The sequence below is a fragment of the Cynara cardunculus genome (assembly GCF_001531365.2).
Source record: "Cynara cardunculus var. scolymus isolate 2C chromosome LG 2, CcrdV1, whole genome shotgun sequence".
Lineage (NCBI taxonomy): Eukaryota > Viridiplantae > Streptophyta > Magnoliopsida > Asterales > Asteraceae > Cynara > Cynara cardunculus.
In genome coordinates, this window is record NC_037529.1 from 66103143 (window position 1) to 66120765 (window position 17623).

The following is a 17623-nucleotide window of genomic DNA, read 5'->3' on the forward strand; positions in this document are numbered from 1 at the left end:
GTAGTGGAAGAGGAGGTGGAGGTGGAGGTGGTCGACTATGACCGCCAGTGATGGCGGCCGCCGAAACTAGCGGTGATGACATTAAAACAAATACCATATTAATGTTACATATCAAATCAGGGTAGATTAGTAATATTTTAGTTCATGTCTCATTTTTGTCTCATCTTATTCCACTTATTTTGGTGGAACAAGAAAAAAGTTTATTTTGTCTCATGTTATCCCACCTTGTCCTAGTTCTTATCCATGTCTCATGTCGCATCAAACGTGGGACATTGAGTTCTTGTTATGTCCCATGTTACGCCAAACATGGGATAATGAATTCTATCCCGCCCCATACACCAAACGCAGCCCAAATGTAATAACCCCTAAAGAAGCTAGAGCAAGCCCGCTTTGAAATCAACGAATGAACTTTTCTTATTTCTTTTTTTGAGTAGGCATTTTGCCTGGAGGAAAAGCTACATCTACTTCCATACCAATGATTTATCCTTTTTGTAGTGACGGATCATGTATGTGTTCCTATACATGTATCATAAATCTTTAATGAATGCGACATTGGATCTGGAGATCTCATTTCCGCACCAACTCAAGATATGCTTAGTAGACATATTATTATGAATTGCGCGGCCTGTACTATCAACTACCGATTGGTTGAAATAATGCACGTATTTAATTTATTTGGAGCTATTAGGACGGATCCACTTTTTGGGTTACATTCTCATATATTATTTATTTTAGTAATAGTTTTTTAGTTATATTCAATATATTATATGTTTAAATATAAAAATAAAAAAGTAAATAGTTTCATTTATTATTCAACATGCTCATTTTACCTTTTATTTATTTATTAGAAATGACATGGTATACAAATACGTTTTAAACATCATAGATTAAGATCCCGTCTGGGTTGAAGGAATAAAATGGATTTGAGGGGATTTGTATTTCAAATCCATTCCAATTTCATGTTTAGTTTGTTGGATTGTCTGAAATTGTAATCATTCAAACATAGGATTTTGAAATCGTTAGGTCCCGTTTGGTTTGAAGGAATGAAATTGATTTGAGGGGATTTGTATTTCAAATCTATTCCAATCTCATGTTTGTTTTGTTGGATTGTCCGAATTTAAAATCTTAAGATTTAATTGAAATCCTTCAAACATAGGATTTTGAAATCATTAGGGAATGCTCGGGATTTCGTAGGACTATATGCAATAAGGTTTTAAAAAAATGTTAAAAACATTTGTTTTGTAATAATTGATTAATAAAAATGTAATTCAATTATTTTTATAATTATATATAACTTTTTCCATAAATTATTTATAAATAGTGAAATCCAATTTCATTCCAAATTCTACAAATCAAACACACCAATGATTTCAAATTCATTACAATCCAAATCCCTCCATGAAATTCAAATCCTTAAAAAACAATCCTACAAATCAAACGAAGCCTAAATATATAATTTATAGAAAAAACAAGTACTAAATTATGCAATAACATAATTTTATAGAGTAGAAGTCAAAATTGCCGTATTATATTTTCATCGATAATAAATACTAAAATTGAATGTTTAGAAAAATAAAATTAATATTTTATTAAATATATGAAATATTTCAATAATATAATGTAATCTCCAAAATGAAAAGCTATTAAATTTTAATGTATTTAAATTTTGATTTTTTTTTCTCTCTAAAATATCTAATGAAGATGCCCGGAAATAAACGATGCAAGGCTAAACACGTCTCTTTCAAAATGATAGGAAAAGGTTTGTTGAAAAGACTACGCAATCATGATTTGATGTCTTTATGATTAAGATTAGGATTAAGGTTTGGCCCTCCGAGAACGACTTCATTTAAGACGACAAAACTCACCTCCTTCCTTCATAAGTAAACTTATACGCTTTTTAAATATAATTCTTATGGGTAAAATAGATCGTTTTGAATATCGATCACAATAGACTCAAGTTAAAACGAGTTTGTGAGTTTTTACTTCTTTTTTTTTATTAACCTGGATATCCAACTCGCTATGTGAGCCGACTAGGGCGATCATCTGCTTTGCAGATAGTTCGGAGTCACCGCATTTGAACTTCCGTGGTCACAGGGGGATTTTTATTTCTCCTTGGTTTTTACTTTAATTGTATAGACAATAAATGTATTATATATTGTATAAACTACATATTTAAAATAATAATTTAATTTAGTTATTTTTTATTTTATACTCAATTTAGAATAAGTATAACGTGGGTTGGGTTCATATGAGACCAAAAGTTTTTCCTGAAACCCGTAAGACCAATTTATGTTCATTGATCAACTTTATAAGCTAATGATCTAACGGTCTAAAGTTGCACGGTGGTAATTTTGTGATTATTGAGAAGTCTCGTAGCAATTTTGTGATTATAAATGTTCATATTGTAGATCTAATCCAAAGGTTGAGAATTGGTCTTACGGGTCTAACGAAAAATCATTGGTCTCACATGATCCCAAGTCATTATAAAGTTTTGTAGTTAAAATCTTATTTTACTTCTACTATTTGATAAAATATTTATTTAATATATATAAAAACTACTCCTTTTGTTCTAAATTAAGTGTCTGTATTTTAATTTTTATTTATTTTAAAATAAGTTTCCATTTTTAAAAATAGGTTTTCTCTGTCATCAATGGTAAAGTGTTATTTATTATTTAAAAAATGTAATAATTACACATTTTCAAAACTATGTATCATTTTTATTGTAAACATTTATTATGAGACAATGAAATATTGATCAGCAATCGTACAAATATAAACTTTGTGTTTATTCTAGTTTCAGAAACAAACTTTTTCATCATCTTCTTTGAATATTTTTATTATAATAAGTGTCCTATAGAGACTGTCTACCTGAGACTGTTCCTTGACCCGTACATTCTGACACAAAGTTAGAAAAAATGGTCTATTTATATATAACTAAAAGGGTGTTTGTGCAATGCAGCGAAATACATTTTGATTTTAATGTTTTGTTTTATTTTGTCCTCTGTCGATGTTATAATATTGTTTTATGTGGTTTTGAGAAAAACGATAATGTTTTTATTTTTGAATAAAATATAAATTTGAAGATATCTTAATTTTTTTTTTAAACATATATATATATATATATATATATATTAGTATCAAATTAATTATTTAAAAGTTCTTGTTTTGTTGTGTAATTTCTTTAATTCATTTTTTTCTATTATAATTTAATTTAAGTTTAATAACGAAATAACTTTTTTTGATTTAATAATATAATTTTTTATAAAGGTAATAATTAAGTATAGTGTTATAACACAGTGATTATCCTAATTATATTTGATTATGTTTATTTGCAATTAGTTATACGAATTCAAATATAGAGTTTTAATAAGTTGTACTTATGCATTATTACATAGAGCTTTAGTAAGTTGTACTTATACATAGTTTACTTATAATCTTGAATTTTAAGTAATATACATCAATAAACAGTACTTTATATATAAAAAATGGTTTTTAAGAGTTTTTGTCAAATGCTTTATGATATAATATAGATAATTGAATTGTAGCGGGTACAGTTGTTAAGAGTGTTTTATTGTATAATTACGTTTTTAATTATTATTATGATTAGATAATTGATTTGAATTTTTTAAAATTACATTTGAAGTTAAACATTGGATGAATGCTATCCATTATTATTTGTAAAATTTTTATATAAAAGTTTAAATAAACCATATATGAATTTATTTTTACTGTGTAGAAGTCTAAATAATTGTTTATTTTGCAATGAAACCCTCGGATTTTGGCTTAGGGGTCGTTTACTTAAATGCTTACCCGGTAAGCATTTACCGTTAAGAGTTAACACTATAATTTATTTTATTGGGTAAAATTGTAGTACATTAAAATGGTAGCGTATGCAACAATTTACCCGGTAAGAGTCGTCACCTTCACTTACCAAGTAAAACTCTCAATTTTTTTTATTGCTCTTACCGGGTAAAGTTTTTGACCCTTGTCATGTTCATCAAATAAAGAAATTTACTCGATAAACACTTACCAGGTAAGCGTTTAGTAAACAACCCCTTAGTTTAATAAATAACTCTATAAAAACAACTTTTAACATAAAAGGAGAATAGATTATACATGGAATAGAATGAAGAAAGCCGATGTTTCATTGTTTTCTATTAAGTCATGTGTAGATAAAATTGTTAATATAGATTAATCTATTTGTATAGATAGAAAATGTTTTTGACTTTGTTTAGGAAAGTTTTTTTCATAGATGGATGGAGCATATTTTTTAATTAGAAAAGACACATTTGAACAAAAAAAACTTGGTTTTCTGTATAAAGTATAAGCTTACTGAATAAGTTAAAGCTATTACCAAACAATCATGTATAGTTAACCAAATAAGCTCTAAATTTAATTAAACTTAAGTTGTAAACAAGCAAAAATGGGTTGATGACAAATACATTTACAAAAAAGAAAAAGAAAAGATGGTTTCATGTGAATCTGATCCCCAAGATTCATGCCTTTCCATTAAAATTCCAAAAGCTTATCATCAAGTGAGTGTCAAGTTGACTACACACCAACTAAACACTTGTTCAATTGGTCACCAACTCTGGTTTTCCTTTCTTCCTACTATCTACACTTTACACCACTATTGGAACCAATCCCCACTGGTTTAGCCTCATAGTTGGTTTGTAAACTGTAGGGGTGCATATTGCATTGTGTCATGGTGGTTCATTGTCCAACCCACCTGCATATTATTGTAAGTGTTCATATTTCTGTTTTAGTTTGTCCAAAAATAAATGACTTCTGAAAATAAGTTTCTACTTTCCAATCTACCCTTCAATATGAGATCAAAAGATTCATTACTCGTTATTATCAAGGGTATAATCATCATTTAGTTGATTAAAAAATGTAATAATTACATTTTTTCTACAAGTGTGCTGCTTCATCATGAAAGATGGTGAAAAACTTGGATCATTGATTTAATGAAATGATAGTTACCTGTGTCAATCATACAAGTTTTTGCTATCCTCTAGTCTAACAAGAAAGATGGTGTGCTCTTGAGCTATATTATTTAGTATTTACCTGATTGGAGAGCTGATTAACTTGGAAATGCACCTACAGAGCTGTTGAATCCTTAAATATCCCACTTTAAGATCTTGCAATGCTGCTGCTATCTCAATCTTGAGTGATTCAGAACTTTGTGGCTCATCGATTGCAATGTCAATCTGAGATGGAGTGATCTCCGACGGATAGGTACCCCTGTTAAGGTTTGCTTAACCAAGTCAGGAAGCTAAATATTGCAAGCGACATACAAGGGGAAAACTTCAAATAAGAACCATAAATATTTTGTGAACATAGGAAACAACTATTTCATGTATTATTCATGATGAATAATCATGAATATTTTTTATATCATGAATATCCATCACGACATTCATCATGACAAGTATGAATAGTTGGTTCTCAGGTTCTCAGAAGATCCACGGTTCTCATTTGAACCTGCCCCATGACATGTATAGTTCAGCCAGAATAAATTACACAAATAAATAAGCATCAATTTCTAATGTCAAATAATAGACTCGTAGACATAATACACCTTCTCAAACATGAGGTGTCTAAAGTCACTGTTGCCTTCCTGTGATGTTTTGAATCAAAGAAACAGAGCTCCAGTTCAAGTTGTTCAGCTGCAAGTCAAGAAATCAATTTTGAGTTAGTTTGATACTAACGTAAGAGTTTCCTAATGGCTGAATAACAAATTAAAAGAAAATTAAGTAGAAGAGAAGAATATATGATCTTATGGAAAGAGAGAGCGAGTTTATTCTAGCTTTCAGGCCATAGAAGCTCACCAAAGAGTATGGGCAGTTTCAAATGAGGATGACAAAAAATAGATGAAGTACAAACAGTTAAAAAGAATAAAGTGCTTAAATTTGTTTGGCTTCATTTTGGTTATATTTCTCCTATTTCCGACTAAAATGGGGAAATTCTTTTTTGTTTTAAAAAAAGGTTGTAACCACCTTCTTAATCACAGCCCTTGGATCATCTCATCTAACGGTTGAGATTCATCCCCATATTCTCAACTTTTTTGTCATTCTCATCTGAACCTCCCTGCCAACTTTAGCTCACTCTTCAATGATTGAGCTAAACCTCAATGTCAGAGCAATGGAGCTAGGATGCAAGAACACGTAGGTGGATATACATTACCTAGGGGTTTGCAAAATCGTGTAGAAATCAGGTTTTTAAGCTCTATTCTCGCAAGTTGTATCTCGGTCACCACATCTAACAAATTGCCCAAACAAGAGCCAGTCACCTGCAGAAACAGTACGCAGATTAAAAATTTGTAGGTTTATGTTTCAACTTGTTGCCAGAACAAAGAAAATTACACTTACATGATTTTAAGTACATATTACTAATGAGAGCTAAATGATCAGCTTCTTGCTAATTGTTGTCATAGAACATCAAAAATCCCAAGCATCAAAGATTTTGAGCTGAAGAAATCCCAAGTAATGAATATGATTTCACTTTTGTTCGTCTCGTTCGTCTATTTATGTACTTAACCTCAAGATACTTGGGGCCTGTTTCATTTCCTTGTTCCCATTAAGCCATGTATCTATTAAGTTGTCCGTAAATGAATTAAGATAAATTGCAGTTCAATTTTGTCTTGAATAAATAGTCTGAATAACAAAAATTACCATTTTAACCTTTTGTCTATATAAAAATTAATTGTTTGATAACTCTTCTGAATGCCAAACAAATTATGAACTTTTAAAATAACATAAATAATATAAATTCCTCGAGTTCATCACATAATACTTAATAATTAAAATATACTCGAAACAATTCAACATCATTGTCTTGTTACAGTTTTGAATTTATGCATTTGCTAGTAAACTGTAGACAATTTAACTTTAATGAGATGTGGGATAAAAACTTGTAGGGCAAGGGTAATTTTAGAAAAAATCGTAGCTGACCGAGTTAAGCACAACTATTAGTAATTTAGTATTAAGTTGAAATCAAACATCCCCTTACTTGAGTTTCTTGCGCCAAACTTGTAGCACTAACATGCTTCTGCATTATTTCAGTACTGAAGACAAATCTAAATGCAGTGAAAGCATCCATATCTTTAAAAGTCTACATGAAAAAGGATGTAGAATTAGGCAAGTATACGAAAAACTATATGGGGATGTGCATCTACAAATATATCTATTATACCTTGCTGATGTTTACGTTATTTAATGTATGCAAAATGGAAATGCTTGGGACTGGAACAGCATTGACTGTAAGCCTGCAAAACCGATAAATTGGAGATACAATATTTAACAGGAATACGAGCAAAATATACATTTTCAGACAACTGAATCTGGATAATAAGAAAAGAATAAGTGTTCGCAAGGAACCTTTGAGTCATCAGGTTGAGGTAATTGAGAACAACACTGTGGCAACCGTTCTTATTCTCAAGATTGTCCACGGCCCAAAGCTGCAAGTGGGGAGCGAGAATTTGGGAGATAAAGAAAAGTTTATCAACTGAACAGCATCATCTAACAAAATCGCATGCCACTAGTAAATTAAGTAAAAAAAAACCTGCAAATCCTTCCTTATCATCTGGCAGCATGCTTGCTTCATCAGATAATTATTGACAAATGTAATAGTGCCCGTGGAACTGGGTTCTCCTTTAATTTTACATGACTTGTGAAAAGATTTGGTCATCGTTGCAATTCTTCCATCAATATGATCTATTGCCTGTTCCATTGAAGTCACGTTGTCACTGTCACTTTGGCTCTGCACAGGCCAAATACAGGGTAAGCAACCAAACTTTTTTTCTTCTGTCTAAAAACTCGCAGTTCACAATATTTACACGAGTTCAAAAGAAATAACAAAACGGAGATGCAATGGCTTGTTAGTATAACATGCTTTAGAGATATAGAAATGCAATAAATCTGATTTCAATAAGGTCAGTATGGGTTGCATGTGAAACTAGTGTCTTAATAAATTTGCACTCATATAACAGTGTAAATGACCACTTTAATATCTAGGAAAAAATATATATGGAGTGTGATTAGCATTTGGAAGCATTATGTTTCTAAACAACTAAAAACTTACGAAATGAGAAAAAGAAACAATCAGTTGGCAGAAGTTCTACAACTGAAAGATTGAAACATATTTAATTGCCATAGTATTTAAGCTATACTCAGCATCTCATTTCTAATTGCTTGACACCACCTCACGTCATCCCAAAACAGGCATCTAGTGATACAGAAATATATTAATGCAAGAAGGGAAACTGAAAACAAATTGCATGAGCAAATATAATCCATACAGTAACAGTTCGGCACAAGACAGATAGATGAATATTTATTTTGACACCAAAAAAAATAACTTCTTCAATAAATATACACAAACTAGCAGTTTTCCCCTAGTATTTGGATTCTATGAAATCAAATTTCAGAATAAGGCTGTGAACTTCAACAACCCATGCGAAACTGACATGTCAGTTAATAGTTATCCAATGTACTTTGGGTACTGCAAATATTCTAAAAAAATCCATTATGTTCTGAAAGAGATGTAAAAGATACTTGTGGTGCTCAGGAATAAAAAATGATAGGATTAATTATTATATTAGAGCTAGATGCCCACATATTTCACTAAAGAGTTTGTTTATTAGCAGCTTAACGAGCTTAACAGGAATTACAGCTTATGCAGTCGGCTATACATGACTATCTGGTAATGGCTTAATGATATAGAAAGGGGTTTATTCATTAAGCTTATAGGGGGAGCTTTATGCAGAAAGCCAAGTTTTTTTCCAAACATACCCTTCCCAGTTAAAAAATATGCTCCTATTTATGTAAAAACCCTCCCACACAAAGAGGGAAAACCAATCAAACAGCCCTAAGAATAGGATTAATTAGTAAATTAAAGCTAGATTTCCACACATTTTACAAAGGCACATTCTGTATACCAAGGGGTTGAAGAGGGGGGAAGATTTGGGTCTGGTACCTCTTGAAGGTCCTTCATATTGACTGACAAGGACTCGCAATGAACATCTGCAGATTCTTGTGATGGAACATTTAACCTATATACTTCAGACTCCATTATTCCAGAGGCAAGTGATTTCACCCTTCTCTACACAATAAACAGAATCAAGAAGGGTTATAGAAGAAAGACATTTGTAAAGCTAGATAAATGAGAGTACTAAATACCAGTAACCTCTCCCGCTTCACATGCAGTAGCTGCAACTTTGCTTTCTCATGCACAAATTGGCACAAGAGCATTTTCATTTCTGGGGCTCTGCATTTCCCATTTGTTATCATTCATACTGAAGTTCAGGACATGCAGAAAGGAACTCGACATCACAAGAGAAGCAGTGATATTACCTGTTATCTCGAATATACTTACTGGCATCTACACTCTTCTGTATATATCAAAAAATGATCTTAGTTTTAGCAGGTAACAAACTAGTTGCAAATATGATAATCAACCACAATGTCAAAATAAATCTATTAGCTTTCTAACCTGAGACTGGATTTCTTCAGAGAAAAGCTGATATGTTTTTGACCTCAGAAGCTGCTCAACAATGCCTGTCAAACGATCAATCTGCATAAACAAACTAAATATCAACAGAAATGGATGAAAGCAACTTCAGCAGCAATTATCGTACAGCCAAGACAATTACTTTCGTGAACCATGTTTAACCTTATTTTACTAAGCCAAAAGTTGTAGAACAGAATATAATAGGATAAAGAATCATACCGAATGCAAACTAAACTTATCAACTGATTGAGATAGAAGTTCCCTCATTTCTTTAGAGAGTATTGCATTTATCTGCAAAACAGAATCGCAAATAAAAATTAACTCAAACCTGAAAATCGGTCTCTTACTTAAGGTGGCTTTTCCTCTCTGAGCATGAAAAGCCATGCAAGAATTAACAACAAAGAGAAGCAGCTAACAACATACCTCAGTTGGATGTTTAAGATTGTGCCTAATCGTCGATATCCTATTGTCACTTGAGAGTTCAGGGCCTACATAACCTCTTCCGAGATTTGGACTCCTATGAGTTCTAGCAGTTTTCTCAACCATCCCAGCATCAGCTTCTGTTTGCCGGTCAGAGATTACATCTCCAATGGATAAACGATGGGGACTGGGAGACGGCACATTTTCCTCCATTTGAGAATCAACATTGTCATCATGCAACACATTGTATGGTGTTTTACTCGGGGGACTTTGACAAAACTGATCATGCAAATTCTGAACACCATATACTACAAGAATCAGACTAACTTCAACAATTATAAGTGCTTGGTGCATTTCATCAAGTTAAAAAAAAAAGCCCAGACTAACCACTTCCAAATTGTAAAGGTAACAGACTTTGCATAGTCGAATTACGGCATAAAATACTGCATGGAATGATAGGATGACTCAATGCAACACCCTTGCATGACTATATAATTGCTGAACTTCTTAATGCTTGTGAGAGTGCTTAGTAAAAAAACAATGGGCACTGACCTTCTGACAAGATTGTTTATCTGTTCCTTCATGCAAAGCCAGAGAGGGTCTTTTCACCTCTCCCCTGGCAATTTCACTTCCCGTAAAGTTACGTTGAAACTTCTCACGTTCTACGTCCTTCAATAAGGTTGTGGAGTTCTCTTTCATTTCTGAATTAAAACGAACATCATTAAGAAAAACCTCTCTGCTATCCACCATTTCCTTTTCAATGGAGATTATTGGACTAGATTTTTCTATCTCCTCAATGTACAAGGCATCCGTCCGATCGGCATCCGTCCGATCAGCAGCCGTAGTAGAAAGGCTTGCATTAGTGACATTTTCCTTTTCCCCTGACCCTGCAACATGACTTGGCACAAGCTTTACTGGCTCATTATGCTTGGTAAATTGTTTTGCATCTCTCAAAGGACTGCTTTTGAATTCTGATGCATTCACAATCTTTAACTTTTTCTGTGGAGAATAACCTAAATTTTGAGGTAAACTAACTTCGCTTTTATTATCTTTATAACCATATATGATATCTGCCGATGACAAGAGATCAGTCGGCAACTTTTCTTTAAACCATGTGCTTTCAGATGGTATCAACATCGGTGATGCAACATTGACAAAATTTCGCATATGAGTCGCAGAGACACCATTCTTTGGTGTCTCTAACCCAATATCATCCATGTTTATTAAACTTACTCTTTCTCTCTTCTTCTGAGCAGCAGATGATGATTGCATGATATCATTCATACGATTGAGTAGGAGAGGTTTGTCGTTTTTCCCCAACAAAGTATACAAAGGAGTCATCTTAGATGGGCAAACTACGGATCTTTTTTTCGTTGAATCTTCAAGTCTAGCATTCAAAGCAGCAGAAAAGGGAGAAGCCTCGAGCATTCTGAGTTTAGAAATGCTTTTCTGCATGGATGCAACACTCCCACCATGTTTCGAAAGTTCTGTTCTTACAAAAACACTTGAACGATTATAGGAAGAAGTCACAGCCGATGGTGATTTAGATGGACTAACGCCATGTAAACGTATGTGACTTGGCTTATCAGTTAAAGAGTTAACTGACCGTACAAAAGGTGATTTCTCTTCCTTTCCTATAACATCACCTAAATAAATTGTGTTTTTAGGATTATGATTCCCTTGACTGGTAGCAGAGAAGTCCAAACTTGACTTTATCTGAAATGCATCTTTGACAAGATCCTTGGTCATGGCAATAGGGGTAGCCTACAATGAATCAGAACTTCAAAAGTAAGGGAAATAACCAAATACATTTGATGGAGCCATTCAGCAGGAAACTTAAATTATATAATGAGATCCCAACATTTGACATTCTGGGGTGTAGTCGTAGACATGAATGAGATGGGGCTGCATCATTCAGCCATAAAGCAGCCCCATTTGCCCCTCACTGTACATGTCATTTTGGCAAGCATATCATAAAAACGAGAGAAGGTGATAAAGGGAGAGCAGGCCACACTGCAAGAAGCAAGAATTCACAAGCTAACATTCAGGGATAAACAAGCAAAAGGATGAAATTAATAGCGATAAAAAATGAATTTCATATCTCATTGGTTGCAGGTCCTTACCAAAATAGATGAACCAACCAACAAAGATTTAGAAATCTCAGCGTCGGATGTGTGGGAATATACACCTAATGCAATCTGCTTGCTAGGAGAAAATTTCGATCCATCATTGGCCACACCAAGCCCATTATGCTCAAAAGAAACAATTTCATTGACCATATCATGAGTAATATTCCCTTCCTTATCTTTGTCACAACTAAAATCCATGAAATTAGCCCCGTCTTCCTTGGTTGTTTCAGTGTTTCTTGGTGATTTTAAGATAGAATCATTAGAAGGGGCAATCACATGGAGGTCCTTATTGCCTTCTGCCAAGAGTGCATCCGATGTAGGAGAGAGTTCTCCATAGTCATACTTGTAATGATATTCTCCATCAATACTCATATCATTCGACTCAGAACAAGTGCTTGATTTGGAGGTAGAATCAGAAGGCTGATAATTTGGCTTCTTAGCTAGTGTCATTCGCATTGGAGTTCCTGTATTTGTGGGAATGAAATCCTGAGTTGGGGTCTTCTCCTCGAAGGAAAGGTGAACCCCTGTTGAGGTCTTCAATTCTGCTTCTGAGTCCGACCTAGCAAGGCTACGAAAATGCATTGAAAAGGCTGTTGAATCCATAGTTTGATCATGATTTCCATCTGAGCCAGCAGAGTCCAGTATATCTCGTCTAATGAAACTTGCCGATACAGGACCAAAAAAATTATCTTCTGCAAACAGAAAATTATTCCGGAAAAAGAAAGTTAGCAGGATTTTGAACTGAAGTAGAGAAGATACTGGATTTTTGAACTAAAAGAGAGATGATAAACAAGAAGTCATGATGAACACAATTACCTCATCAATGATGCTAATGATATCAATAATCTACGCAAACAAATTACTATCTTCAAGGTGTGTTATCGTTTCCCATAAGCAGAAAAAGACACAATAGGACCAATTTGATACCCTTCCTAACCTTAAAAATAACTACAAAAAACCCAAAACTAAATAGCGGATTTCACAGTGCAATTTGATATCGAAATAGCAGATACAGTCAAATAACGACCAAGCATACCGCAAATAATGGTACCGCGACATTCCACCATGATTTTGCAAGTTTGTAGCGGCCCGACCACCGCCATTCTGCCCAATTGACTGCCCAGTATGGAGGAAACAAATTTTTAGCCACAACTCATAACACGGTCCTCTATATAGCTCTCCTGGTTTCATCCATTCCATGGGAAGACATCTGCATGGACACCGTGCTAGGCCTTCTAAGAACCCATGGATTTATAATGTAAAATATGTCACAAGGGGACGCCTACACAGCATTCCAATGTCCATTACTTCCAATCAAGGCAACAAGTTTTTAGCCCATTTTTGGCCAACATTATGGTGGTATTGAAGAACTCAGTTTCAGCAGTACCACTTAGTCGGATTGAAAAATAGAGGTGGTCAATAGAACATTGGCAAATACGATCTGCTTCATATGTGGGCAAAAGCCAAAAATGTGAAATGCAACCTTAGCTCATGCCTAATTTGCCTACAATAGTGTTATATATAGCTCAATTGAAGCCACACCTCTTTCAAGTGTTTATAAGCACACACCAAATCCAATCGGCATTGGTGAACTTAGTAGACTTGCCAGGAAAGACTAACAACAATGCTAATAAGCTGGTAGAAAACATGCAACAGACTCATGAAGAGGTTAACAGAAAATTGTGGAGTCAAATGCCAAGTACATAGCAGTAGTAGAAAAATACCAACATTTGAAGACATTTAAAGGTAGGAAGGACTTGAGGGTGTACTTATGGAAGAAACGGTTCCCAATAGGGATGTACAGGCTAACCCAAAAGAAGCATGGTCCTCACAAGTGATTCAAAAGATTAATGAATAACGATAATGCATATGTGGTTGACCTCCCTAACTCCTTTTCCATCTATAAGAGATCCAATATAGCAAATACATGCAAAAATTACCCATCTAGGGAGATTGTCTATCCTGGGAACTCAGGGCAAGTTCTTCTCCAGTTGGAAAACACACAAACTTCAAACTGATGTAACTATGGACTCAGAAGAAGTTATGGAGCCTATGAGGCTATGATCAACCAATAAAAAGGTCTCAACAAGCCAAACGCCCGAGGAAACCAACTTGGCCCAACCGCTGGGCCATAAAATTCATCATCTGGGGATTCAGGTTTTCTTAAAATTTCAAGTTTTTTTGGTTTTATTTTATTTCTTTTTTATGTAAATCTCATGAAGCCAGGGCTTCCCTTAATCACCCTCTATCTTAGAAAACAAATGTCGTTTGTTGTAGGTTTAAAATTTGAATTTTTGGGCAAACCTGTCAAAAAAAGAACCATGTTATGTAATTGATCCTATATGTAACCTTAAAAACTATTCAGCAATAATATCATTTTTTGCTAACAGCTTGTGTTATGTACTCGTGTGCTTCAGTTCTGCATCGTCATCATACAGTCTATTTTGGACTACCAAGATCTCTTGCTTAACCCTTCATCAAACAAAGTCCACACTTTTTACCAAAAATATGTTGGTGATCTTAGTGTCATCAATCGACTTTGGTGTAAATGTGATTTACTTAAGATCGATAAGGTGATAAGCAGAACAAGGTGAGTTAGGAGGTGCGAAGTGCACACTCACAAATGTACTGCCAGAAGGCGGAGGTGAAGGAGGCAGCACCCCTAGCGGTGATCCGAAACCTCTATGAATTTTATGAAGAGAAACGCTTGCCAAAATCCAAGTTTTGGAAAATGGAAATTACAAGTGAAATCAGAAGGTTCTATCTAGACTTAGTCTACAAAGTTGGTCGAAATTTGACTAAGGGGCTGTTTACTAAACTCTTACCAACAATCCATTTTGATGACCGAGAATGTTACACGATAAGGCAAGTGTGGGTGATGTTTCTTGGCGGTAAGCATTTTTTTTTAATTAACATGGATATCCAACCCGCTATGCGAGCCGACTAATCCCAGGGCGACCACCTGCTTTGCAGATAGCCCGGAGTCACCGCATTTGAACCTCCGTGGCCACAAGAGGATTTTTATTCCTCCTTGGATTTGAACCTGGGACCTCCAGGTACTTTTGACCTTTAGAGCCAAGCTCAAACCAATTAGGCACCACCTTGTGGTTGGCGATAAGCATTTGGAAACAGCCCCAAAGTGTTGGATCAGACTTCAGAGCCTATTATCCTTACAATCAGAATTTCTGAAGGCTGAAGGCTGCCTCTGGTCCTTCTGAAGGGCTACTTCTGAGTTTTCTCAGATTCCAAGTCCTATGACCAGAGCCGCTGATGCCTCTGATCGTGGCTCCTCTGGACTCACCTCCGATTGTGGCTCCTCTGGCTTTACCTGTTAAGAGTAACTTTTAAATATTGTTATGGTTGGATTAATTAGTTAGCAGGTTGTAGGAGTTTTAGTTATCTGTTATTTTTCCCGTGTATAAATAGGTTGTCCTAGTCTCATTTTGTACGATTAGAAGTAATCAACATATTTTTCTCTTCCTCAAAATCTCTGTATGTTCACATGATATCAAAGCAATTTTCAGTTCTCGTATCTTGAATCCTCTTTGAATCTTCAGTTCTTATTGTGAAGCTAATCTTTTCATCTTTATTTTCTTCCTGATCATTGAAATCATGTCTTCTAAACGCCTTAATTAAGCATCTGTTGACTGTTGTTGGAAAAAATACAAATGGAAGCAATTCAAATGCTTCAACGTATTCTAATCCATTGTTTTTGAGTCACAATGATAATCCAGGAGCAAGGATTGTATCATAGAAGTTTGATGGTAAACATTGTGGAACCTGGAATTGGAAATGAGCTATGACAATTGCCCTACTAGTCAAGAACAGACTGGGTTTTGTTACCGGAAGAATTAAAGAACCAGCAAAAAATGATCCAACCTATGAAGATTGGGAGAGATGAATTCAATCGTGATTACATGGATCCTAAACGCTGTAACTACATAAATCTCTGAGGGATTGATCTACTATACATTAGCTAAAGCGATCTGGAAACAATTACATCACATGGATCACCATCATATCTGGTACTAATTTTTCAATCACAGAAAGAATTGAATCAAATCGCTCAAGGAAGTCATTTGGTCACTACTTATTACTCTAGATTGAAGAGAGCTTGGGATGCATTTGCATCCATCGATGATTTGCCAGGATGTAATTGTGTGGCTGCTGAAGTTTGGGTGAAACGTCTTGATAGACAGCAACGTATGCAATTTCTCTTACGATTAAAAAATAGCTATGCTTCAACAAGAGGAATGATTTTGCATAAGAAACCTAACCAGTAATTGCAGAAGCATATGCAATGTTGATTCAAGAAGAACAGCAAAGGGAGGTAAATGCACTGATAAAGATGAATGTTAGTGGTGTTGCTATGGTGGCCAATAAAAGTACTTACGCAAATGGAAAAAATCGTTCATGAATCCAGAAATCAAAAAAGAATACTGTGTACAATTACACGAGTTTGTGCCTTAATTTGTGTATGAAATTTCCGGATTATCCCGGTACTAATTTCATGTTAACCTAAGGCATAATTAAGGTCGAAATATATTATTTGGAAAGCGATTCCATATTCAGGATCCAAGAATATATCCAGGGCTCTACAACCGCAACTAACCTAGATTCCCCAACAAAGTAAAATTCTAGTCAACTAGTCAAGTTGAAACGTTAAGCATAAACTTATCCTTAAACATCATTGATATTACAAATGTACGCTTTTCATTTGAAAGAGAATGGTATCGTCTATCTTAAACCAAGTAGAAGCTTATAAATTGGGAATCAGGAAAAAGATGACCAACTAAGCAAGAAGATGACTAGAAGCATGAAAAAGAAACTGACCATCGTTGGAGTTAGCAGAACCAATGGTACTTCCACCAGAGGATGGAGACCCAACCAACCGCAAAAAGGGACTCCTTGATCCGGGTTCATCCATGTCGTCATCCTCGTTATTGTTATCATTATCATCCTCTTCCACATTCCAGAACAACTGGTTTGGTTCATTATTGCGTTCAGCAGAGGCTGGAGAATTAGGAGGCTTGCGATCCAATGGAGTTCCGGAGTCTTCATCACGGTCGAATATGTGAACAGAGGTGTTCTCTGCAAAGCTGACACGGCGAGCCCGCTTCTTGTGGAATGCGATTGTTCCTTCCTCCGATTTTGTATTGGAGTTGTCATCAATGGGCAGCCGGGACGCCATCTGTTGATTCGGAATCTGAGGTTGGAAGCAGGTTGATTCGGTTTCAGGGAGATTTGGGATTTTAGGCTAGGGTTCAGTCCTTGGAGGGAATTCTCTCTTGTGGGAACTTATTACAAATTTTTATGTGTGAGATGTTGCAAACTTTTTCAAATCATTGATTCATTTCAGGTGTGGATAAAAATAATATATTGATTTATTTTAATGTTGCATTTTGAATGTTTGGATAAAGAGTTTATATTCAAACCAGTCATAATGTTGAATTTTACTCATAAACACTTATTCGAGTAAGCGTTTAATAAACGACCCCTAATTATAAATCTTGTTTAAGATTGTTTATGTAGTAATTAAATGTCCTCGTAGAATTCGGCATAAA

General features: G+C 34.6%; 2 protein-coding genes across 2 annotated transcripts; both read right to left on the minus strand.

The window, feature by feature from the left end:
• Positions 1-4449: 4449 nt before the first annotated feature.
• On the minus strand, positions 4450-10707 carry LOC112507647. The gene is made up of 15 exons (XM_025112303.1): positions 10483-10707; positions 9934-10224; positions 9730-9801; positions 9493-9573; positions 9354-9391; positions 9180-9267; positions 8977-9102; positions 7564-7761; positions 7380-7459; positions 7195-7267; positions 7012-7113; positions 6187-6292; positions 5582-5669; positions 5068-5244; positions 4450-4729 (listed from the first exon to the last, which is right to left on the minus strand). Exons 1-15 carry the CDS (start codon positions 10678-10680, stop codon positions 4714-4716), a joined length of 1734 nt encoding a protein of 577 aa, XP_024968071.1. The 5' UTR covers positions 10681-10707; the 3' UTR covers positions 4450-4713.
• LOC112506323 lies at positions 10688-17317 on the minus strand. Its single transcript, XM_025110332.1, has 4 exons — positions 16893-17317; positions 12054-12751; positions 10789-11694; positions 10688-10705 (listed from the first exon to the last, which is right to left on the minus strand). The coding sequence occupies exons 1-4, from the start codon at positions 17248-17250 to the stop codon at positions 10688-10690; spliced, it is 1980 nt and encodes a 659-aa protein (XP_024966100.1). The 5' UTR covers positions 17251-17317.
• Positions 17318-17623: the final 306 nt, after the last annotated feature.

What these genes read in the sequence shown, in the direction of transcription:
- LOC112507647 (XM_025112303.1), bottom strand. Translation starts at nt 10,680, where the DNA reads ATGGTGGATAGCAGAGAGGTTTTTCTTAATGATGTTCGTTTTAATTCA. An exon ending in TGATAAGGAAGGATTTGCAG is followed by an intron (nt 7,460 to 7,563) that starts GTTTTTTTTTAC and finishes CCCCACTTGCAG; the next exon opens with CTTTGGGCCGTGGACAATCT. An exon ending in GACACCTCATGTTTGAGAAG is followed by an intron (nt 5,245 to 5,581) that starts GTGTATTATGTC and finishes AAACCTTAACAG; the next exon opens with GGGTACCTATCCGTCGGAGA.
- LOC112506323 (XM_025110332.1), bottom strand. Translation starts at nt 17,250, where the DNA reads ATGGCGTCCCGGCTGCCCATTGATGACAACTCCAATACAAAATCGGAG. An exon ending in TTCTGCTAACTCCAACGATG is followed by an intron (nt 12,752 to 16,892) that starts GTCAGTTTCTTT and finishes TTCTGTTTGCAG; the next exon opens with AAGATAATTTTTTTGGTCCT. An exon ending in TGGTTGGTTCATCTATTTTG is followed by an intron (nt 11,695 to 12,053) that starts GTAAGGACCTGC and finishes GATTCATTGTAG; the next exon opens with GCTACCCCTATTGCCATGAC.